This window comes from Lethenteron reissneri, chromosome 59 (genome assembly GCF_015708825.2).
Source record: "Lethenteron reissneri isolate LAM-NWPU_2019-01 chromosome 59, ASM1570882v1, whole genome shotgun sequence".
Lineage (NCBI taxonomy): Eukaryota > Metazoa > Chordata > Hyperoartia > Petromyzontiformes > Petromyzontidae > Lethenteron > Lethenteron reissneri.
In genome coordinates this window covers 947,539-971,162 of record NC_083837.1, presented here as the reverse complement: position 1 = coordinate 971,162, position 23,624 = coordinate 947,539, and the positions used below count along the sequence as shown (strand labels likewise).

Sequence of the window (23,624 nt, the reverse complement as noted above, 5' to 3'; positions counted from 1 at the left end):
TTATACAAGGAATCACGTCTGGATTAACCACAATACTTGTGGTCAGAATGCAAACAAAAAACACTGTGATAATAAAATGCATTGACTTTGAAGCCGATTGGTCCACACCAGAGACAGCTTTCTTTTGAGTCTTGTCTCAAACGGTGTGAGACCAGAGGATGCCCAAAGGCGTACACAGCACAAAGACAATGCCACCATCAGAGTAATGAGGGCTGGGGGTGAGCAACTACATCATGGGACCTACTTTGCCAGTTCATGCAGACAGGATTCCTTGTAAAACGTTTCAGTTTGGTGTGTTAACAACTTAACTGTTTTGTTGCCAGAAAAAAGTGGAAACCCTATTCTCATATTTTGGTATTGGCAAAGGAGGTCCCATGATGTAGTTTAGTTTAATTGACTAAATCCACACCACGTCTGGCAATGCCAGGTGTTTCCCCAGGAGTTGCACAGAATCTCAAGACATTGTTTCCAGGAGGTCCCTGCCACACCGGGGATGTCCGGCGAATCTTGTCCGCACGTTGACCCGAATGTGAACAAGTGCGTTTCAATAAAGCGTACAAATGCATCACGTTCGAGTCATATTATGACAAAGTACTTTATTCATGATAATGAATAATCACAGGTATATAAAAAGCACACGGTTAAGGCATATATTCTCCTCCGACTTTTCTTCCTTTTCCATGGATTAAATGTTGCAAATGATGTTACGCGGTATTTTTATTTCATTTGAACACTATGTACACACACGCGCACGCCCGGTCGCAGACAAGGGGTCTGTAATAATAAGAAATCTTTAAAAAGTCCAGGTCACAGACATCGCCGGAGATTCTAAAAGCACCCGCCCCCCCCTCCGCCTCCGAATGACTCCCCGTGCCCACGGCGCGATCTATCGGACGCAAAGGTGGAGTGTCGGTGGGCTACTCGGCTAGTTAGTGTGGATATTGCTGCTGCACGTGTAGGGGAACTCGGTAACGTGATCTGCAGGGGGCGCAACAAAAAACCTTTCCCGCCGGTGGAACGGTTTGTTTTGTAGGCGGGCGACGACGCTGCGCTCGAAACGGAAGCCGGCCCTCCACACGCCGGCCCTCACAGTCTTCTTCAGTGGCAGGGTGAGTGAGTGGCTGGGTGAGTGAGTGGCTGGGTGAGTGGCTGGGTGAGTGAGTGGCTGGGTGAGTGAGTGGCTGGGTGAGTCAGTGGCTGGGTGAGTGAGTGGCTGGGTGAGTGAGTGGCTGGGTGAGTGAGTGGCTGGGTGAGTGAGTGGCTGGGTGAGTGTGAGTGGCTGGGTGAGAGTGAGTGGCAGGGTGAGAGTGAGTGGCAGGGTGAGAGTGAGTGGCAGGGTGAGTGGCTGGGTGAGTGGCTGGGTGAGTGTGAGTGGCTGGGTGAGTGTGAGTGGCAGGGTGAGAGTGGGTGGCTGGGTGAGTGAGTGGCAGGGTGAGTGGGTGAGTGAGTGGCTGGGTGAGAGTGAATGGCTGGGTGAATGAGAATGGCCGGGTGAGAGTGAGTGGCTGGGTGAGTGGCAGGGTGAGTGAGTGGCAGGGTGAGTGAGTGGCAGGGTGAGTGAGAATGGCAGGGTGAGTGAGAATAGCAGGGTGAGAGAGAATGGCAGGGTGAGTGAGAATAGCAGGGTGAGAGTGGCTGGGTGAGTGGCAGGGTGAGAGTGAGTGGGAGGATGAGAGCGAGTGAAAGTGTTGGTAGTGAGTGTGAAAGTGTTGGTAGTGAGTGTGAAAGTGTTGGTAGTGTCAGTGAGTGGAGTCTGCAGCATGTTCCTGTAGAGTGCTCTCCGGGTTCCTCCGGTTTTGCCTCCCCTCCACATTTAGAAACCTGCATCTATATTATTTGGCTGCTGCTATCAATCCCCACGTGTGATGATGATGTAAGTCACTTGGACTTTCCATCACAAGTGGCCAGGTCGCCTCTGGGAAGAAAAAAAGCCAGTAGCTGAGTGGACTTCACCCGCTAAAATAAAAGCTAACCACCTTCAGTACACATTCACAAAACGGACCCGCTATTTTTTTTTAAGCGCACAGCACTCTTTATAAAAGTTGCGTTCTCCCCCACAAGAGTAGTATTTTTTGAAGTTTTCGTTGCACACACCTCAATACCACGCGCGTTCAGAGCGAGCTCCATGGACCGGGTGGTCGAGGCGAGAGGGGAGGGCAGACACCGCTACCACTGGAGAGAGATCGTGGCGAGAGAGAATATCTCGAAGATTTAGACGCATCTGCAGACGTTGCCGTGCAGGATATTCGCAGAGCCAACATCGTTACACGCAGAAATGTCCTACTCACGAGCATCTCCGGGAAGAGCATCATCCCCCGCGAGTATCGAGGGAGCACTGCACGGCGATCCAATTCCTTACTCTCAAAACGCGTGGCCAAAATCACGTGAAAGGGTTTTTTTGTCACGTCGCTTAAAACAGAAGATCGATTCGGCCGATATCCCTGGCGGTCTCCGCTGCGCGTGGCTCACCGAAGAGCCGCGGTCCTCCCGTGCCACAGAACTCCACCTCGAATTTCGTCTCGTGTGTCGGCGAGCTCCGCTGGCCAAATGGTCGGGAGCAAAACATGTCAGAGGGCGTCAAAACCGATCACCGGGCCGAAGCCAGAAGAGTGAAGGGAACGGCGTGCGTTGGAAGCAGCAGCAAGCGCAGCTCAAAACTCCCGGCTCTCTCGAGTTTGTTTCTGGGTCTTTGCAAACCACCGAAGCAACAAAGTTGCATAGGACTGCTCGCGGTGTAACGCGCAGAGACGGCATGGAACGAAACTTCGCAGGCGGGGAAAGAGGTTGCGGCGCTTCGACAATCGGGACTCGGGTAGCCGCCTCCACGCTCACGCGGCCGCTTTGTCCACGTCCCAGCGAGTGGTTGTGCGACAGGGAAATCTAAACTCCGCGGTGGTGAGATGTTGACTACCTCGCCTGGTCTACAGGAGGTCGTGGGTTCAATCCCCACCCTGACGTCTGCTGCTGTATATTTGGAGTTTGCGTGTCTCTCTCTCCCCGTGGTGAGATGTTAACTACCTCGCCTGGTCTACAGGAGGTCGTGGGTTCGATCCCAACCCTGATGCCTGCTGTATATTTGGAGTTTGCGTGTCGCTCTCTCTCCCGGTGGTCGCGCGAATATTTCTCCGGGTCCACCTCCGGTTTTTGCCTCCACATTTAGAATCGACGTCGCGCGTTCAGACTATTTGCCCGCGACACATTTCCACGTGATGATGATGATCAGCCACTTCGTTGAGCTATCAATTAACGGACGAATTCCTCCGTTAACCTTTGGACAATGCCCAAACGTTACCCAGGATCCCCTCTGGTTAAAACCTAACTAAATGACGCATGAACATACGCCGTTCTAATTTTCTGTTAAAATCCGAGCGAGCGTTACCCTCCCCGCCTACCCACCTCTACAGTCGCCTCTATCTGGGGAGGGGGGGGGTAACAATAAATCTAAAGTGAACATTTGCTACATCTTGGAAGCGTAGGTTACACGGCAAACATTACCGTGTGAATATTACCGTGTGAATATTACCGAAAGTACGCGTTACAATTGCAGCGCCCTCCAACTAAGCGTCACGGCTCCAGCTCTGGCCGTGTGCGCATCTGCGGAAGTCGGCACGCGAGGAAGGGGGGGGGGTGCACACGTTGCGAGTTTACAAAAAGTCAAAATAATAAAATCCGAATTTGTAGTTTTTTCTCTCTCTCTTTCTCTTCAAATATACTTCGCGTCGCTCAAAAAGGCGAATGCGCGCACGCACACAGCGCTGTTTCCTCGAGATCATCGGCACGGTCTGTTGTACAGCAAGCCGGGATTTGTTTCCACTCAAACAGGAGGGGGAGGGATTTATCCACGACTCTGCCGCCTGCTGAGGCTGGCTGATGTTGCTGCTGCTGTTGCTGCTGCCGCTGCTGTTGTACGGAGCGGCGAAAATGTCAACACGGTATTTACTCTCCCAACACACGAGCGGTGTGCGTGCTGAACTCTAAACAAATTGCCACGTTGTGTTCACGTGACAAACCTGACCAATTGGCCGTGTCGGGTGGTGGCGGTGTTTCACGAGGCATTCGTACGTCTGCGCGATCCAACCCAAAACAAACCTCCGGTCACGTGGTCGCTGCCGTTTTAGGTTTTACTACTTACGAGCGTCGCGATCGTCCCCACCCCCCTCCCCGCCACAAACAGCGCGTCGCGACGGAGGCGATACACACGCCACGCTACCCGCGCTGAGAGCCTTTAAAAATTAGGTGGAAAATGTGACGGAATACGGGGGGGGGGGGGGGGGGGTACAGGTTCTGCGACGAGTTCTCTCCCTGGCACGCTCCGACACTTTAAAAAGGAATTTCTCCGGCACCCTCCCGGGTCTCCTGGAACAACAAGTTGTGTTTTCGCATGTGCGGGGTGTTTTTGTACCCCTCTTTGAAAATGAGCGGCGATTAGAAACTCCGGGGACACTTTAAGAAGAGTTCGCGGGGGGGGGGGGGGGTGTATACGGTTGCTGTTAACGCACAAAAAGGTGACTTTTAAGAAACCTTAAAAAAACTAAGAATTTTAGTTTTTTTTAATGAAAGAAATTGTAAACGTACAATGTCATCGTCGGTGTGGCCCAGGACTGTCAGCACCCAGTGGGTGACGACAGGGCGTGTCTGCTCCACACGCAGAGAGTAAGATGCCTTCACGACCAATATAATCCATAAACAAAAGGTTTTTATTAGATTAGATCGCGTAAATATAAATGTGTCGTTAAACCCGCCACAGCCAATCGGTAAGGAGAGTAGATGTCACACATCTATCCCTCTATATAACTAACTAAACAGGAGGAGGATTTCTCCACAAGTCTGGCTGCCGCCTGATGATGCCGGTTGTAATTACTGGCAAAACGTCGGACTCCGATTGTAAACGTTGGGTGGCTTTGCTCTCCACCGCAACCGGTTAGTGCTGGACTAGTGACGAATCGGCACGTTCTGTTCACGCGACAAACCTTACCAATTGGCTGTGTCGGGTGGTGGTGGCGGGTTTAACGGCACGCTTACATTCACGCGCTCTAACCCAAAAAAAACCCCGCGCGTTATGCTTGGCGCTAAACTGCGTTATTGTCCGTCCCCCCATCAAATTCGTGTTCATCGGCAACCGAAAAGGACCAGAAGGGGGGGGGGGAGAGTAAAAGAAGGGAGAGGCTTTAATAAAATAATACAAATAAAACAATAAAATACAATACTCACGACGTCCTCAGGTGAAGAACAGGGCTGTCGGAAAGACAGCGTCTGAATGAACTGAGGACGGCTGCTTGCGTTGTGGCCGAAACGTCGTGAGAATTGTATTTTATTATGTTGTATTTTTATTATTTTATTACTTCCCTTCTACGTGACTTTACCGAAAGAACCAAGAAGATGAATCCCTGCAGTCACGAAAGCTTTAAATCGAAATTTAAGGGAGAGGCTTTAAATCACGAAGATCCAACCGGATGTAGAGTCTATGTCGGACAGACACCTTACCCAGGGCTGCACGCCGTGGTCTGCCCCGACGTGAGATCAACTTCACTCGCAGTGCCGCAACAGCGCACAGCAGCGCACAGCAGCGCACAGCAGCGACAACTCGAAACGCACAACAGCCGCGCTACAAAGCCACCACGCCATCGTGTCGCTAGGAGGCTGTACTCACGGCGGCTCCCCAGAGTCACTGAAAAGTAAAACTTTCTTCTCAATCGGAAGCTTCAATGACGCTTGCGTCAAGACGGTCCGGAACGCCACTACTTCTCGTATTGGGTTGCGTAATCGATTGGGGTTGTGTATTTTGCCAAAACCGCCGTCGTCACGGATCAATGATTTCGCCCGCCGCCGAAGACTGAACGACGGCTCCTCATCACGCTCATCTCGCTCCGCCGGCGTCTGCTGGAGGGGCCGTGCACCGTCTGACGGCGGCTGGTGGCGGCTGAGGCTGTTACGGACCGTGCAAGGGGGGGGGGGGTGGAGGCGGCCTGGGCCCTCCCCACACCCACAACTGGTCGTCGTCGATGCGACCAAGCCGGCTTGAGGGCCGCGAGACGGCCAAATGAGCGGCACGCGAGGCCACAGCGGTCGTGGCCGGCGCATTCCGTGCGGACAAGAAATTGAGCGAATGGAAAATCGTCGGGATCCCAATCTCAAATTAAAATCCAGGCTCTTATTTACCGCGACAGCTAATAAACAAAAAATGTATTTCATCTTTCAGCAGGCAACGCAGCTACGTTGGCCGTTATCAACAGATATCTGGTTGGATGCAGCGCGTGCCAACACGGATACACCCACCACACGACAGCTCCCTTCGTTTCTCGGTAAAAGAAAAGAAACCGTGTTGCGTTTATTGCTCCGGACATTCCTCTAAGTGCGAACAATCGGTGTCGACCTGCCCACTCAACAGCGTACTCGTTGGGAGCGAGACGCGAGACACCGCAGTGCCGGGCGACCTTAAGCGGTGGTGACAAAATTAATTTGGGAGGGGGGGCGGGGGTCAAGCGGCTGGGCAAACCCAAAGCAGCTCTCTCTGCGCAAGCCAACAGGGGGGTCACGCCCGAGTATTTTTGCCGAAATTTCATCGGCATTAATAAAACGTTTCCCAACTCTCCACCGGGGTGGTGGGGGGGGGGGGTTGCCACAGTGGCCGCTAACCGGCGAGCGACACCGGGGACTTGCGATCCCGGATGTCGCGCCGGCATCAAGGTGGCCGCTGCCCCGTAGCTCGCAGGGGACGCGGTGACACGTGACACGCGGAGGGGGGCGAGGGGGGCGGTCGGGTGACCACGGCGGCCGAGGGAGCAGCAACAAACAGCTCCTCTTCAATTTGTAGCAGAGGCAGAGAGAGACGGTGGGGGCGAGTGACGGTGAATCGAGCCCGCTGTTACGCAACTCCGGGGTAGTAGTGTTTGAGTTTGCATTTGTACACCAGCGAGAGATACAAGAGAGCGATAAAAAAACGCACAAAGGGCGATAGAAAAATTACACAAAATTGCGGTCAGCACCCGAGGCGGTGTATTTGTACATTGGTTGTTGTTGCTGCTGCAGAGCGGACGAGCATCTGCCGCCCGCTGGCCATAAGTGTTCAGGTACAACGGCGGACACGGGAATTTGATTTTGCCCGAGGTGCTGGCCGCAATTACGCAACGGAAGGACGTGTTTGTTTTTGTTTAAAGCCGTCGTGAAACGACCGATAAGGTACGAGACAAAGGGTCGTCGGGAATTCAAAAATATACTGGTAATTTCAACATACCAGGCTCTATACAATATGAACAGCGGCCGACAAAACCTGCGCCAGCATTCCCCGGCAACGGTCGGAAGTCCGTGTCACTTAAAAAGAAAGAAAAAAGTGTTTTGATGCACTGCAAAAAAAACGACGTTCGCTCCCCGTTGCCCAGAGGCGGGGTAAACATTTGTTTTGGTCTAAACTAGGTGGCGGCGGCGGATGCTTGTTTTCGTTACGGGAGAACGTCCGTCGGTACAGGCGACGGTGACGTCCTCGTTGGCGGGGGGGGGGGGGTAACCGATGGGGGCGGAGGCCTGCACGTGTCATGGCACCTACTACGACGGAAGCGACAGCTTTGGCGGGCTCCAACGGTGCTTTAAGTTACAAAAACAAACAAAAAACGAAAGAAATCAACAACAAAATAAACAGAAAACCAAAACAAACAACAACTCTCTTCTTTGAGAAGCATATAAATTGATTGTCATTTAGTTTTGTATATTCTCCCGAGTCCACTTTGATCCCTTTCGCGGTATGTACACCCACGTGACGCCCGCCGGGCACGCGGGGTCAAGGGGGGGGGGGTGTAGCGGGAAGAGGGGGACGACAAGGGGGCGACGGGTTCAGCGGCCGCGTCGCCCCCAATCCCCCCGAACCACCCAGTCACACCCTCTCCTCCTTCATAGTCACCACCTCCACCTCGGGGCTCTCCGACACGACCACATCCGAGTGCGGCACGATGTGCAGCGGCACCTCCTCGCTCGCCGTCGGAGCGGCGGCGCCGGGCGCCGTCTGCGCCTGCTCGCTCGGCAGCGAGAACAGCAGCTGCGTCGCCTCTCCGTGCTCCCCGTTGGCGACGGGCGTCAGCACCAGGATGTACTCGTGAGGCTGGTGGTGCTGCTGGTGGTGCTGGTGATGCTGCCCCCCCACGGCGATGGCGGGAGTGGCGGCCGAGCCGACGGCGCCCGCGTCGCTCACGTACGTCGTGGCGATGACGGTGCCGGGCGGCAGGTCGTGCAGGGCGCCGCCGCCCGCCGTCTGCAGCAGGATTCTCGGGCTGCCGGCACCGCCGCCGCCGCCCCCGCCGGAGAGGTTGATGACTTGGCCGGAGGAGAGCGCTACCGACTGCCGGTAGGCGGTGTCGATGGAGATCACCGAAGGCATCTGCACCGCGCTGCGGACGAGAACGCGCGGGAGCGCGACGGCGCGTCAGCGACAATCGGAGACGGTGCCAGTGACTCGGGACGTCTCGCAGATCGGCGGCGTTCAACTGGCGTGCCACCCCGCCCCCCCCCCCCCGCCGCGAGAGGAAGGCCCGTGGATCGGCCCTCGCCGACACGAAGAGATGAGGCCGGCGAGGTGACACGCGAGAAGGACGGGGGGTACGCACGGTGCGACGCGGCAACTGCGCGCGTCGCAGCGGCGTAATAACGTCACGTGATCATGCCGCCACGATGGCAAGATGTTAACTGCCTCGCCTGGTCTACAGGAGGTGGTGGGTCTGATAACGACCCTGACGCCTGCTGCTGTGTATTTGGAGTTTGTGTGTCTCTCTCTCCGTGGTGAGATGTTGACTACCTCGCCTGGTCTACAGGAGGTCATGGGGTCTGATAACGACCTTGACATCTGCCATACATTTGGAGTTTGCGTCTCTCGCTCGCTCTACACCCCGTGGTCACGTAGATTTTTCTCCGGGTCCTCCGGTTTTTCCCTCAAACATTTAGAATCGACTTAAACTCGTTCCAAGAGTATTTTGGCTGCTGTAAATTGCCAACGTGACGACATGCCCACTGCCTCTAGCTCTCATTCGCGATGGCGGGCGTTGTGTCAGAAACACAGCTCAGTGGGGGCCTTACCTGGCTAAATAAAAATGTTTAGTTTAATAGTTTACATTATTTTGTCCATAAGAGGTTTTTTGGGTTAGATCGCGTAAATATATGAATGTGTCGTTAAACCCGCTACACCACCCGACACAGCCAACTAGTGAGGTTTGTCACGTAAACAGAACGTGCCAATTCATCACTAGTACAGCACTAGTGTAGTAGTATATAGTGTAGTAGTGTATAGTGTAGCGTACTAGTAGTGTGTTGGAGAGCAAATCCACAACATTTGCAATCTGAGTACGACGTTTCGCCAGTAATTACAACGAGCTTCATCAGGCGACAGCCAGAATTGCGGAGAAATCCTTCTCGTGTTACATATTCACATTTTCAAATTAAGTGCATTTTTTTTAAAAATCATTATTTTTTTTTCCCGTCGACGCGCGCCACCCACCGGACGGTCGTCACGCACGGCGTCCCACCCATCTTCTTGGGCCTGGCGGGAGACGCCGCCGCCGCCTTCACACGCAGCGGCGGGGGGGTGCCCTGCTGCAGCTCGGCGCTCAGCGAGGCGATGACCGACTCGTGCCCCGAGTCGTCAGACGGGTCGCCCAGGTCGTCCAGGAAGCCCTTGGGCATCTCCTTGAACTGGTAGACGAGGCGCTGGCCCTCCACCTTGGCCAGGATGCCGCGCTGGTAGTAGTAGCTGCGGCGGCGGTGGACAGAGAGGTGGGGGGGGGGGGCGAGTTAAAAGAGGGGAAAAGAGGGGGGCTACGCATGGTTGTGGGTGGAGTGGGGTACAGCTGCGGGTGAAGGGGGCACGAATGCGGGTGGAGGTGGGCACAGATGCGGGTGGAGTGGGGTATGGTTGTGGGTGGAGTGGGGCGCGAATGCGGGTGGAGGTGGGCACGGTTGTGGGTGGAGTACGGAATCAGCTGTGGGTGGAGGGGGGCACGGTTGTGGGTGGAGTGAGGTATGGTTGTGGATGGAGGTGGGCACGGCCGCTGGCATCGCGCAGATTGCCCGCGCCACAATCACCACAATCAGCCAGCCAGATCGTTATTACGGAGTTGAACTCTTGGGGCTTTCGTGACCAATATTATCCACAGCAAAGTTCTTTTTGGGTTAAGACCGAGTAAATATAAATGCTGGGTTTACTCTCCAACAACGCCGGCGTGCTGAAGCATGAACTAATTTGCGTGACAGATTTGACCAATTGACTAGAAAAAACGAATCGACCCCCAACTAGCAAAGCAGACGCAGCTGCCTAGCCCCCCCATCGCTGGCGGAGCACGATCGAGACTCCCTCTGCCGACTTGTGCTCCCAGCGAAAACCCCACCAAGCTCGTGCCGGTCCAAGAGGCTCTCATGCCCTCTAGTGGCTCCGTTTATTCTCTGCCTCGTGAGTTTACCACCGCGGGTCGGGTGGGGGGGGGTAATGTCCCGATAAAACATTGCGACGCTGTTCGACAGCACGCCAGATTGAGCCGTAGTCGTTGTTGTGTGTGTGTGTGGGGAGCTCACAACAACGAACGGAGCGCCGGGTGGCTAAAACACAGCAAGTTGATACAGCAGGGGGCACAGGTGGTGCATCGGCCAGTCATCTCAGTCGACCCATGGCACCTGGCTCTGTCCCGTGACCTCCTGCCAGCGGGCGTTCAACACTTCACATAGCCTGGCACAAGCACCATAGTGACGTAGTGCAGCAGTCAGCGCGCTGCGCTACGAACCTGGCGACCCGAGTTCGATTTCCGCTCATGGCCACCAACACCAGTGACAATTATCTAAACCGGTCCCGGGGTTCCTCAAGGTTGACTCGGCCTCAACCGAGTACCTCGTGTGATGTGTAAATACCGTCACTAGGGAGACAAAGGCGGCCGGGCGTGGTGCTTGCCACCCACCCCCTCGTGTGCCTTTCCGGCCTTCATAGGTGCTCGCTAACAGCACTCGGCCCAAAAGTCTGTTTAGGCTATACGGGGGATCTTTGTCTTTGTTTTTAATAGACAAATGAGACGGAGCGCGTTTGCTCAGACGGGAGTCAAAACTGCGGTGCGCTTTTGTGAATGGCGATCAAGCAGCATTAATAGCGGCTTAGGCCGTCGTCAACGGTGGCTAGGGGATGTTAACTACCTCGCCAGGAATTCAGGAGGTCGTGAGTTCAATCCAGACACTGACGCCCACTACATATATATTTGGAGTATGCGTGTCTCTCTCTCTCTCTCTCCGGCGGCAGCGGGGGCCGGGTTCGAATCCAACTCCCGGCGCGCTCGCAGCAGTTTTGTGTAAACAATGAGTTCACCGCAGTGAGCCGCGGTGGCTAGGAGATGTGAACTACCTCGCCTGGTCTACAGGAGGTCGTGGGTTCGATCCCGACCCTGAAGCCTGCTGCTGTATATTTGGAGTATGCGTGTCTCTCTCTCTCCGTGGTGAGATGTTAACTACCTCGCCTGGTCTACAGAAGGTCGTGGGTTCGATCCCGACCCTGAAGCCTGCTGCTGTATATTTGGAGTATGCGTGTCTCTCTCTCTCTCTTCGTGGTGAGATGTTAACTACCTTGCCTGGTCTACAGGAGGTCGTGTGTTCGATCCCGACCCCGACGCCTGCTGCTGTATATTTGGAGTTTGTGCGTCTCTCTCTCTCTCCCTGTGGTGGCGTGGATTTTTCTCCGGGTCCTCCGTGACCTCGGCCTAGCGTCTGGGCAGTCTCAGGGACACACACTCGCGGCTATTAAAAACCACACGAGCCCCCGGGACCAACCATCAGGCTCCCCCGAGCCCACGGGACGGGGCAGAATCAACCGGCACCCCCCCCCCCGCCCCCCCCCCCCCCGACCCTGGGCTCACCGCAGCGCCCGGCCCATCGTCTCGTAGTTCATGTCGGGCTTGTTCTTGTGCTGGCCCCAGAGTTGCGACACGGCCTTCGAGTCGACCAGCTTGAAGATTCCCTTTTCTCGCTCGGTCCACTTGATGAGGCGAGGGCACGTGCTCTTGTTCTGCAGCAGCGACAGCAGGAACTCCCACAGGTACACGGTGTGGCCTGCACGCAGGCGGTGGGCGGGCGGGGGAGGTCGACACGTCAGCGCAAGTTTGCTCGATCATTGAGGTTCCACGGCGGCGGTCATAACACTTACAAAAAATAACGTTTTCATTTTACACAGCAGCATCATTCATGCCAACGGCTTTCCCACAAAGCTGTACATTCACTATGCGCGCACGCGGTTGGCTACGTAGGGCGTGAAAGAAGCCCAGCACACGCACGCACGCATACATACCAAGCAAATAAAAACCTTACTACTTTCTACCCAGCAAAATAAAAAATGTATAAACAAATTAAAAAATGCCTCTTGCCTATAACTAACACACGGCAACCGAGCAGCGTTGTTTCAAAGGCCTGGCTCTGTACGGTGAACTTCTTTCGCACCGTACACAGCCAACGTGCCATAGCGGAGGTGCCGATGAGACTCGGGTTGCCTTTCTCCAAAAACGCCGAGAGCCAGCGCAGGACTCTCAGGGTATGGTGGTAATGACGTGGTCACCCCCGCGTGGCTATTTTTCCAGTCAGGCAGGAACCCAAGCCAGGCCGGGCGTACCCAACCGCGACGATGAGATGGCCTCACGTGCCGCACCCGAACCTGGCACAGGGCCAAGGAGGTGGTCCAGGGGGCCAAGCGGGGCAAGGCACGGGGAGGGGGGGGGGCGGTGGCGGAGACGACGTCTAAGTACGCATTCACAGCGGGGGTGCGAACGAATGAGTGGGCGACCGGGCGAGCGAGTGAGCGGGCGGGCGAGTGAGCGAGTTAGCGGGCGGGTGAACGAATGAGCGGGCGAGCGAACGTGCAATCGCGGGCACCCAACTTCTGCAAGTCTCTCGTTACCTTCTCGCGACTTCTTCTTGGCCGGCGTGTCCGGGTTGAGAGAGGGGGAGCACGGCAGAGTCGTCTTGATTTTCCGCCCTGAAACGGCGAAGACGCGGCCGTTACGTCCACATCCACACGGCACACATGGCACACACGGCACACATGGCACACACGGCACACACGCAGAACGACCAGGGCAGTTGCAGAGGCGACCAGTCGCTGGGGGCAATCATCACTGGCAACGCCTTCTGCTGTGAAGCAACTGCAAGCGAGCAACGCAGGTGGGGGAAGGGGGGGGGCTGCGGGCATCACCTTTCTTTTTCCGCGGTGACTGGGCGCCGTCGTCCAACAGAGATTTGTCGAACGATCCCGGGGAGTCGGACGGCACAAACACCTCCACCTCGGCCGCCACTGCAGCGACGAAGACGACACGGAGGGGTGGGGGGGTGGGCACGCAGGAACGGAGAGCGACGATCGGTCGATTGCAATCCGCGGCTGAAACTCGTAGAAAGGCGTGCGCCCGTCAAGTCGTTTCGGTTGATGTTGTTTAAAACCGTGGCGAGAACTCGAGGGAGACGCGGAGGGAGCCTCTCGTATTCGCCAGAGCGGCCTGGCGCGTCAGAAGGCTGCCAATCGAGGGTGTTGACTGCCGCGGTGTGCAATGCTGATTCAGTCATTTACAGGTCGCTAGGCGGGACTACAGCCGCTGGGTCGAGACCAACGATGGAGCGGATGCCAAAGCAGATAACGGAGCCTGATTAGGATGTCCACTACGGGCATGGAGCGATGGACGTACGACGATGATGATGTCGATGACGACGATGGAAACGTTCGTGTCCTTGTTCAGCGCCTGCTGACTCACCTATGTGGTGAGCGTCGCAGTTGGGGTCTGGGGCCTCCATGTGGAGCAACGTCTCCGCCGCCTCCATAGCCTCGGCACCACCTCCTCCGCCCTCCTCGCTCGGGCCCACCACCTCCTCGGCAGGCTCGGACACCTCGTCGTTCATCTCCATGCCCTCTGGGCTGCTCGCCGACACCTCCACTGCAGAGACACGGCAGGCCACCGCCACCATCGTCGTCATCAATGTAGTCATCGTTGTTATTATCATCGTCCTCGTCATCTCGCAATGATCATCGTCGTCATCATTGTAGTCATCGTCGTCATTATCATCGTCGTCATCATCGTCATCATCGTCATCAGTCATGATCGTCAACTGCATACAATGAACGTCGTTGCGCCATACTTCTGTGCTCCCCACCTTTACAAAATAAGCACTGCCCGATGTCATGAAGTACGGTGACGTAACACCCACGGCTGGGGGGGGGGGGTATGCCAATAAATACACGGTTACAAGTAACAGACAAAGATCCCCTATATAGCCTGCACAGGCCGTAGGGGCAAGTGCTGTTAGCGAGAGCAGCACCGATGAAGGCCGGCACGGCACAAGGCCAGCGCTACGCCCGGCTGCCTGTCTCCCTAGTGGCGATGTTGACTACACACCACACCAGGTACTCACGGGGCCGAGTCAACCTAGGGGAGGCCCAGGACCGGCTCAAGACATTCGTCACTGGTGTTGGGAATCGAACTCGGGCCGCCGGGCTCCGTAGCGCAACGCGCCGACCGCTACGCCGCCGCTCCCCACACACGAGGGCAACGTCACGCACACCGCAAGTCGTCTTAGCAACTCACAGGCAAGTGTTCACGGACAAGCTGGCCTCGGGCAGACACGGCGGAGGTCTACGGAAGGTGCCACGCGTCCATGGAAGCGGTGCCGACGCTGACACGGCCGATTCTCGCGACAACGGCAAGCGTCCAGGACGGGAACTGCACAGCAACAGCAGCTGGAGTGTATGCGGCCCGATTGCGCTTTCTCAAGTTTAACCGGCGCCCGACGCACCTCTGCGCTATCCGCGCCGGCCCCATACAACTCTGTGGATGCAGGTTGGCGGCAGGCTCAGGTGGACTCAGGTAGACTCAGGTAGACTCAGGTGGACTAAGGTGGACTCCAAACCGCTGATAAAGAAGGCTGCTGCCTGGTTCAGCAAGACGAGCGTACGGTACAAAATAAAATGAAGAGTCGGGTTGCTGCGTTACGTTGAACCGGACAATACTAATTCCGTGACGACCGTACGGTCTCTGTATTACAATTTGTTACATCACGGTGATCCGTGCTTTTATCTATTTCACAAATTTCCGACGAATTATTCGCAAACACAATAATTTCAGTTGCAAGTACACGAGCTATATCACCCAATTAATCACGTGTATTTTTTTGGAATCGCAGCCTAAAAGTAATCATTAAAGGCCCTTCAGGTCTCCTTGAAGGGACATTCGGCGCGGGAACAGCTCCCAAGGCTTCGCGATGGAAGAAACCGGCGTCGCGCGCACGGCACTCGCACGGCACTCGCACGGCACTCGCACGGCACTCGCACGGCACTGGCACGGGCACGGCACGGGCACGGGCACGCGCTTTGCCAGCCGGAAACCGTTCTCACCTTGCCAACCAACGGAGCCGATGCTCGCAGGGTACACATTGAGCCACCCACATGGCTCGCAGAACCAAAGCAAGGGGGGCTCAACCGGGGTGACCGGGCATTTGGCAAGTGCAGCTCTCGAGCTCTGAAACGCTTTGCCCTGTGCTGACGTACGGCCGCCGGGAGTCGTGAGCTAGATCTAAGTGCCGTCTTGAAAACTCGCCTCTTTAAAAACTGGCCAAGACTTTTTAAGACGAACATCCGAAACCGGCCCTGGGCCTCCTACACTAGGCAGACTCGGCCTCAAACGAGTACCCGGTGCGGTGTGTAGGAAACATGGCCACCGGGGAGACGATGGTGGCCGGGCGTGGTGCTAGTCACCATCCCCCTCGTGCGTCGTGCCGGCCCTTCATAGGTGCAACTCGCCAGCAGCACTTGTCCTACGAGCCTGCTAAGGCTACACGGGGGATCTTTGTTTGTTTGTTTGCTGTGAGTCTATGAACCACGCAGCGAACGGTGGCACAGTGGTTCACCAGCGCCGGTTCGATTCCCGCTCATGACCAATAACAGCGCCGAATATGTCAACCCGGTCCTATATGGGGGGGGGGGGGGGGGGGGAGAATCTTTGTCCTCGTCTTGTTTGTCTTATCACCAGCCTGTGCTCCTACGAAGAATTATCAAACAGTGCTAAATGTCACCTCATTGGAGCCAGAATAACCGCTCGCAGGCCAAGTAAACATACACAGCATTTCTGCCAAGAGGATCGATTGACCACCTCCACCCACACCAGTGGAGGATGAGAAACTCAAACGGTGCGAGCTGAGCGCTCCGATACCCCGAGTCCTCTCCCCCCGACCCCAAACGGCACGACACGCTGGGTGGGCGCGGCGTCACCGGGGGAAAAAAAATGTTCCAACATTCACGGTCGCTTGGTCCAAAGAGCGTTAAAAAAACATCTCGGGTCCAATGGGAACTCCGAGCGACGGAAGAACAAGATGCCAGTTTATACTCGGAAGCGCGGCCTGCCAACACAACCTGCGCCAATTAACAAATCAGCACAACGACAACAAATGACACGCGGGGGGGGGGGGGGGGGGGGATGGGAGGGAGCCGGATAGTAAACGCTCAAGCCCACGCGTCCGTTACGAAAGGCTGTTTCAGGGCGCATGGGCAGAATACGCTACCCGCTACACGCCGCACAAAAGACACGGGCGCGGCCATCAACCGCCCCACCCCCACCACCGGCGCAGTCGACAAAGGCCATCGTGGCGAGCGCCGTGAGCGAGCGCGTACTGCCGGCATAGCGGATGAGAGGTATGCGCGCGTGTGCGAGATCAGCACCGTGCCCAGCCGCCTTTGTCTCCCCTGTGCCACACCGGGTGCTCATTCAGGGCCGTGGAGAGGCACAGGAGCACTTCAGATAAATTGTCACCCACTGCAATCCGCGGCTACCAACTTGACCCTTTGGGGGTGGAGCACAGTGCACCGACCACTCACTGCAGCACGCCAAAAACAAAGATCCCCCATGTAGCCTTAACAGACTGTCGGGGCAAGTGCTGTTAAGCGAGAACCTATGAAGACCGGCACGGCACACGAGGGGGTGGGTAGACAGCATCCACGCCCGGCCACCTTTGTAATCCTAGCTGCGATGTTTACACTCATTTTAGGTTGAGTCGACCTAGGGGAGGCCCATGACCGGTTCAGATAAACGTCACTTGTGGTTGGCCGAGAGCGGGAATTGAACCCGGGTCGCCAGGTTCATAGCGCAGCGCGCTAACCGCTACACTACCACTCCCCTTCACACACACAGACACATACACACACTCACCACCAGCTACTCTGCCTGCACACGCAAGGGGTGCGAAAATGCCGCATGATGAACCCACATTAGAAGAACTTGAAACACCCTGCGATCACCACTGCCTTGTGACCGCATGCTGTACTGGCTAACCTTTTTAGATACTCGTCGAATAATTATCTACGATAGTGAATAGGTCAGCGTAATCGCCCTCCATAAAAGTGAAAAGAGGTCTGTGTAATAGCTATACGATAGTGAATAGAGGTTTGTAACAGATTTATGAACGTGAATTGAGGATTGTGTGACGGCACCACCGCATCCTAGCCAAGCATCACAACAACCACCGCATGCTAGCCAACCACGACCACCACCACCGCATGCATCCTAGCAAAGCACCACCACCACCACCGCATGCGAGCTAACCACGACCACCACCACCGCATCCTAGCAAAGCACCACCACCACCGCATGCTAGCCAACCACTACCACCACCACCGCATGCTAGCCAACCACTACCACCACCACATGTACCACCGCATCCTATCCAAGCACCACCACCACCGCATCCTAGCAAAGCACCACCACCACCGCATGCTAGCCAACCACTACCACCACCACCGCATGCTAGCCAACCACTACCACCACCACATGTACCACCGCATCCTATCCAAGCACCACCACCGCATGCACCGCCGCACGCTATCCAAGCGCAGTCCTCCCAGCACGTGTCCACAGCACCCCCTGGCGAGGGAGGGCGGAAAGGCAGCAGAGGCCCCGCTAGGCAGGGGCGGCACCGTGAGGGAGGGGGGGTGCAGGAGGGGGGTGGGGGCATCCACTTCCGTGTTACATTTCCGTGTTTAGCACTCTCTCTCTCTCTATCAGTGAGAGTCCTTGTGTTTGAAAGTCGTCTGCAAGGAGCGCGTGTGTGGTGCGCGTGCAGATATCTCTCTGCTCGAAAGGCCGAGACGCCCCACCCCGTACAGCCTTCACAGACTATTGGGGCAAGCGCCGTTTTACTCAGCGGCCACTTGTCAAGAGGTTGGTCACGGCACACGAGGCCTGTGGGTGGCCACCATCACGCCATGCCTCCTTTGTCTCCCAAAGCGCTCATGTCCGCACTACATCTCGAAATGCACTCGCACACACGCGCCGCTATGTGGTACCTAGGCGCACACGTGTTTAGGTAGCAACGTGCATAAACAAAGCCCTTGATCATGCACACACACGTCAAATAAACTACGTAAATATGCTGCCCTAATATAAACAAAGCAAATATCCCTGTAGAGGCATAACAATGATTGGGGAAAGTGCTGTTAGCGAGCACCTATTGAAGCCGAAACAACGCCCGTGGGAGCGCTGCGTTAAGCGTCACGCACGGCCACCTTGTCTCCCCAGTTCTGATGTTTACTCATCGTGCACGGACCCAGGGTAAGCCCGAGGGCAGGGGGGCCCGTCCAGATATCACTCCTCGCCACCCATGTCAGCCGTGGCCAGGAATCGAACCCGGCTCGACGGCGCAGCTTACGCGAACCCACCGCCACACCACGCACCACACCACGCGTGCCCCAACGCGACACAAACACTTGCCACTACACAAACACGCGTGGCTCGCCAATACACAACGCACTACACAGTGAATATGTTGCAGGGGGGAGGGGGCAGTTGGAGAGCCAAGAGGCTCGTGTCATTTGTGAATGCTACGCAAAAGGTGCTTCTTGCCGAGTGGTTTCATTTTTGTCGCCGCGTATCGAGATGCACGGCGGCCTAGCCCCCCCTCCTCTGTGAAGAGTGCGACACAGCGCGCGGAACGCGTCGGCTTCACGCGCACAGCCATTTGAAATCGTCGCCGGCGGTTTTTGCGCGCTCGGTCGCCGCTAAACAGTCTCACGCCGGGGCCTTTGACATCCAACCGCTGGCTTTCTATATGCGGCACGACAGCGGTGCTGCAGTGACACTCACCGCGTTCGTGACCGGGAGGGGAAATCACTCAACCGCACAAGAGACATTATTCATATGATAAACTGTGTCCTAAATGCGAGCACGGAAGTGACGAAAGACTCGAAGAGATGGCTCAAGAAATAAAAGACGTAATGAAGAGATCGTGGGGTCACCGACACTGCTGCTGCTGCTGCTGTTCAAGCAAACGGAGGCCCGGGTGTGTAAATGGGGACCAGACGATGGGTACAGCCGATGAGAAGACACGGAGTTGGTTTCGTCTCGCGAGGGTGGAAGGAGGCCGAGAGGGGGAAAGGGAAGAGAAGCGGCGGAGGGAAACAGCGGGAGGAGAGACGGCGGTGGGAGCTGAAGTGGGGGGGGGGGGGAGACATCGTGGGGTGGGGAGGCCGCGACCGCAAAGAAGGAGCAGCTGGGGAGGGGGTGGAGGGGAATGGGGGAGGTCACTGGCAACCAGAGACTCGCACAGAGACCCACAGAGACTCGCACAGGCACAGAGACCCACAGAGACTCGCACAGAGACCCACAGAGACTCGCACAGAGACCCACAGAGACTCGCACAGGCACAGAGACCCACAGAGACTCGCACAGAGACCCACAGAGACTCGCACAGAGACCCACAGAGACCCACAGAGACTCGCACAGGCACAGAGACCCACAGAGACTCGCACAGAGACCCACAGAGACTCGCACAGGCACAGAGACCCACAGAGACTCGCACAGAGACCCACAGAGACTCGCACAGAGACCCACAGAGACTCGCACAGAGACCCACAGAGACTCGCACAGAGACCCACAGAGACTCGCACAGAGACCCACAGACTCGCACAAAGACCCACAGACTCGCACAGAGACCCACAGACTCGCACAGAGACCCACAGACTCGCACAGAGACCCACAGACTCACACAGAGACCCACAGACTCGCACAGAGACCCACAGACTCGCACAGAGACCCACAGACTTGCACAGAGACCCACAGACTCGCAAAGAGACCCACAGGCTCGCACAGAGACCCACAGACTCGCACAGAGACCCACAGACTCGCACTGAGACCCAGAATGTTTGTAGACTGGCGGAGGAGGAATCCGATATGCTACGATGCTCTCCCCCCCCCCCCCCACGGGGTCAGCAGGTCACAACGACGACAAACACAACACAACACGCACCGACAGCAGTGCAACGTGCAGGCAAAGGGAAACGCGTCACTGGAGGCCAACTGCAGCACAACACGTGTGTAGTGAAGGACACAACTCAACTATGTTAAACTGCGTTGTACTTCACCAGGTAAATCCCACCGTGCTGTGTAGCTCTTGTGCAGACGCGACCCGACCATCACAACTGACAGCTCAACCAAGTGGCTGAGCATCATCATCATCATCACGTGGACATTTACAGCAGCAGACAAACGCTCTAGTCGCGTGGTGACGTTCATTCTAAAAGCGGAGGAGGAAAAAAACGGAGGACCCGGAGAAAAATCTACACGACCAAGGGGAGAGAGAGACACGCAGACTCCAAAAACACAGCAGCAGCAGGCGTCGTCAGGGTCGGGATCAAACCCACGACCTGCTGTAGACCAGGCGAGATTGTTAACATCTCACCACGGGGAGAGAGACACACAAACTCCAAATATACAGCAGGCGTCAGGGTCTGGATCGAACCCACGACCTCCTGTATACCAGGCGAGATGGTTAACATCTCACCACGGGTAGAGACACGCAAACTCCAAACAGCATGTGCCTATACCACACACTTCAGACGTGTACCGAGTCTACAGTTCATACATCGGTCCGTCTCGGGAGGTTGATGGGCGGCCTCACTGCTCAAACAATCCTACACACGTGTACATTATCATTCCAGTGCAGTCATGCACACTATCATTAGAGTCCTGCAATTACAATGATCAAACTATAAAACGACTTTTTATTTTAACCAGGTAAGGCCCACTGAGCAATAGAGCTCCGTTTCAGAAGCAACCTGGCCACCAATGATGGCCCAAGCAAGTGGCTTCTCATCGCGTGGACAGTCACCGCAGCCAAACACTCGGAACGCGTGGCGACGTCGCGTCTAAGTGCGGAGAGGAAAACCGGAGGACCCGGAGAAAAATCCACGCGACCACGGGGGGAAGAGAGACACGCAAACTCCAAATAGAAACAGCAGCAGGCATCATCAGAGAAGCAACACGGTACTGTATTCATAATAAAGGTTTTTGGGTCAGATCGCGTTATTTATAAATGTGTCGTAACCCTCCACCACCCGACACGGGCAAACAGTAAAAAAATGTGTCACGTTTTTCAAAGGACAAAACAATTCACTTTAAATTCTGTCGATTCTCTCTTCAACACACAGGTGGGCTCAAGAAGTGAATTATTTTGTCCTTTGAAAAACGTGACTTTTTTACTGTTTGGCCGTGTCGGGTGGTGGAGGGTTACGACACATCAATAAATAACGCGATCCGACCCAAAAACCTTTATTATGAATAATATTGGTCGCGAAAGCCTACACGTGTTAAACTGACGGTACTGTATGGCGCGTATACAAACACAAGCGTGTACAGCACGGTCAATCCATGCTGGATGAAGAACGTCTCACACGAGGTTTTCAGGACAACGGTTCTAACAATGTGTGCTTGGTGATCACTGCGGGCTTGGTGATCACTGCGGGCTTGGTGATCACTGCGGGCTTGGTGATCACTGCGGGCTTGGTGATCACTGCGGGCTTGGTGATCACTGCGGGCTTGGTGATCACTGCGGGCTTGGTGATCACTGCGGGCTTGGTGATCACTGCGGGCTTGGTGATCACTGCGGGCTTGGTGATCACTGCGGGCTTGGTGATCACTGCCGGGCTTGGTGATCACTGCGGGCTTGGTGATCACTGCGGGCTTGGTGATCACTGCGGGCTTGGTGATCACTGCGGGCTTGGTGATCACTGCCGGGCTTGGTGATCACTGCGGGCTTGGTGATCACTGCCGGGGGACTCCTCCTCTGCAGGGGAAGTCATCTCGAGTGCGGAAACGCAGAGCGGGGCAGTGCACGCGCAGACCGGAAGCATGCCGAGTCGAGAGCGCACGTGGCCACAAAGATCCACCGCGTAGCCTTAACAGACTGTAGGGGCAAGTTCCGTTAGCGAGTAGCACCTATGAAGGCCGGAACCGTACTCGAGGGGGTGGGTGGCCAGCACCAAGCCCAACCGCCTTTGTCTCCCCAGTGGTGATGTTTACACACCACACCAGGTACTCATTTGAGGCTGAGTCGACCTAGGGGAGGCCCAGGACCGGTTCAGATAATCGTCACCGGTGTTGGCCGTGAGCGGGAATCGAACCCGTGTCGCCGGGTTCAGTAGCGCAGCGTAGCGCAGCGCGCTAACCGTGACACTACCGCTCCACACACACTCACACACGTGGTGGATTTGTCGGACCCCGAGTGTGCGAGTCAGTCAGAGTCACGGTCCTGGGCCTTCACTAGGTCAAGTCAGCCCTCGAGTGAGTAACCCGGTGCCGCGTGTGAACATGGCACACCTGGGGAGACAAAGGCGGCCGCGGGTTGCTGGCGACCTCACCACCTCGTGTGCCGTCCCTAATTAGGCGTTCGCTCACATCCCCAATGCCATGGGGAGGGGTATTTGTACCGTGTGCGTCTACAAACACGACTCCGTGTGTATGTGTGGGGCCCCGTGGCACCTGCTGGGGCTGCTGCCACCGTGGCCTCCTGCCGGCCGGAGTTCCGACACTTCACGTGGCCTCAACGTGCACCTAGCCTGGCACAAGCGCCGTCACCGCCACTTAGTGGTGCTTGTTGTTGTTGAGTGTAGCGGTTAAAGCTGCGCTACGAACCCGGCGGACCCGAGCTCAGATTCCCGCTCACGGTTCAAACAAACGCTGACGAATACCCGAACCGGTCCTGGGCCTCCCCCCTCCTAGGTCGACTCAGCCTCAAACGAGTAGCCGGTGCTGCGTGTCAACGTCAAACATCGCTACTCGGGAGACAAAGGCGGCCCGGGCGTGGTGCTGGCCACCCACCCCCCCCCCCCCATGTGCCACTTGAAGGGATTTCTGCTGCTGCTCGCGAACAGCACTCGCCCCGGCAGTCTCAAGTAGACCCCTCGCCCACCACAAAGACAACAACAACACAAAAACAACAACAACACAAAGACAACAACAACAACACGGCCGCGTGTCGCCCACCACCCCACTTCTTCCTCTTCCGTATTCGCGCCCAATGGCGAATCGCGCCCTCGGCAGCGATACACGCGTTCACACACACACACTCTCGAGCAGGGAGCACACACACACACACACGAGCACACACACACGGAGCGCGCACACACACACTCAAGGAGCACACACACTCTATCAAGGAACACACACACACACGAGCAGAGCACACATACACACTCTAGCAAGGAGCACACACACTAGCAGAGAGCACACACACGCACCAGCAGGGCGCACACACACGCACAAGGAGCACACGCACAAGGAGCACACACACGAGCGGAGCACACACACTCTAGCAGGGAG

At 56.1% G+C, this 23,624-nt stretch overlaps 1 protein-coding gene across 5 annotated transcripts in view; it reads right to left on the bottom strand.

Moving 5' to 3' along the window:
• Nucleotides 1-570: 570 nt before the first annotated feature.
• Nucleotides 571-23,624, bottom strand: part of LOC133357758 (ETS-related transcription factor Elf-1-like) — a 37,284-nt gene continuing 14,230 nt past the window's right edge. For all 5 annotated transcript variants that reach the window (XM_061575870.1, XM_061575871.1, XM_061575872.1 and 2 more), the window contains 6 exons: nucleotides 13,743-13,922; nucleotides 13,193-13,291; nucleotides 12,899-12,976; nucleotides 11,868-12,060; nucleotides 9,479-9,730; nucleotides 571-8,378 (listed from right to left, as the gene is read on the bottom strand). In XM_061575870.1, the coding sequence (XP_061431854.1) occupies nucleotides 7,868-8,378; nucleotides 9,479-9,730; nucleotides 11,868-12,060; nucleotides 12,899-12,976; nucleotides 13,193-13,291; nucleotides 13,743-13,922 (1,313 nt within the window). In that variant the 3' untranslated portion in view covers nucleotides 571-7,867. The remainder of the gene's footprint in view (nucleotides 8,379-9,478; nucleotides 9,731-11,867; nucleotides 12,061-12,898; nucleotides 12,977-13,192; nucleotides 13,292-13,742; nucleotides 13,923-23,624) is intronic.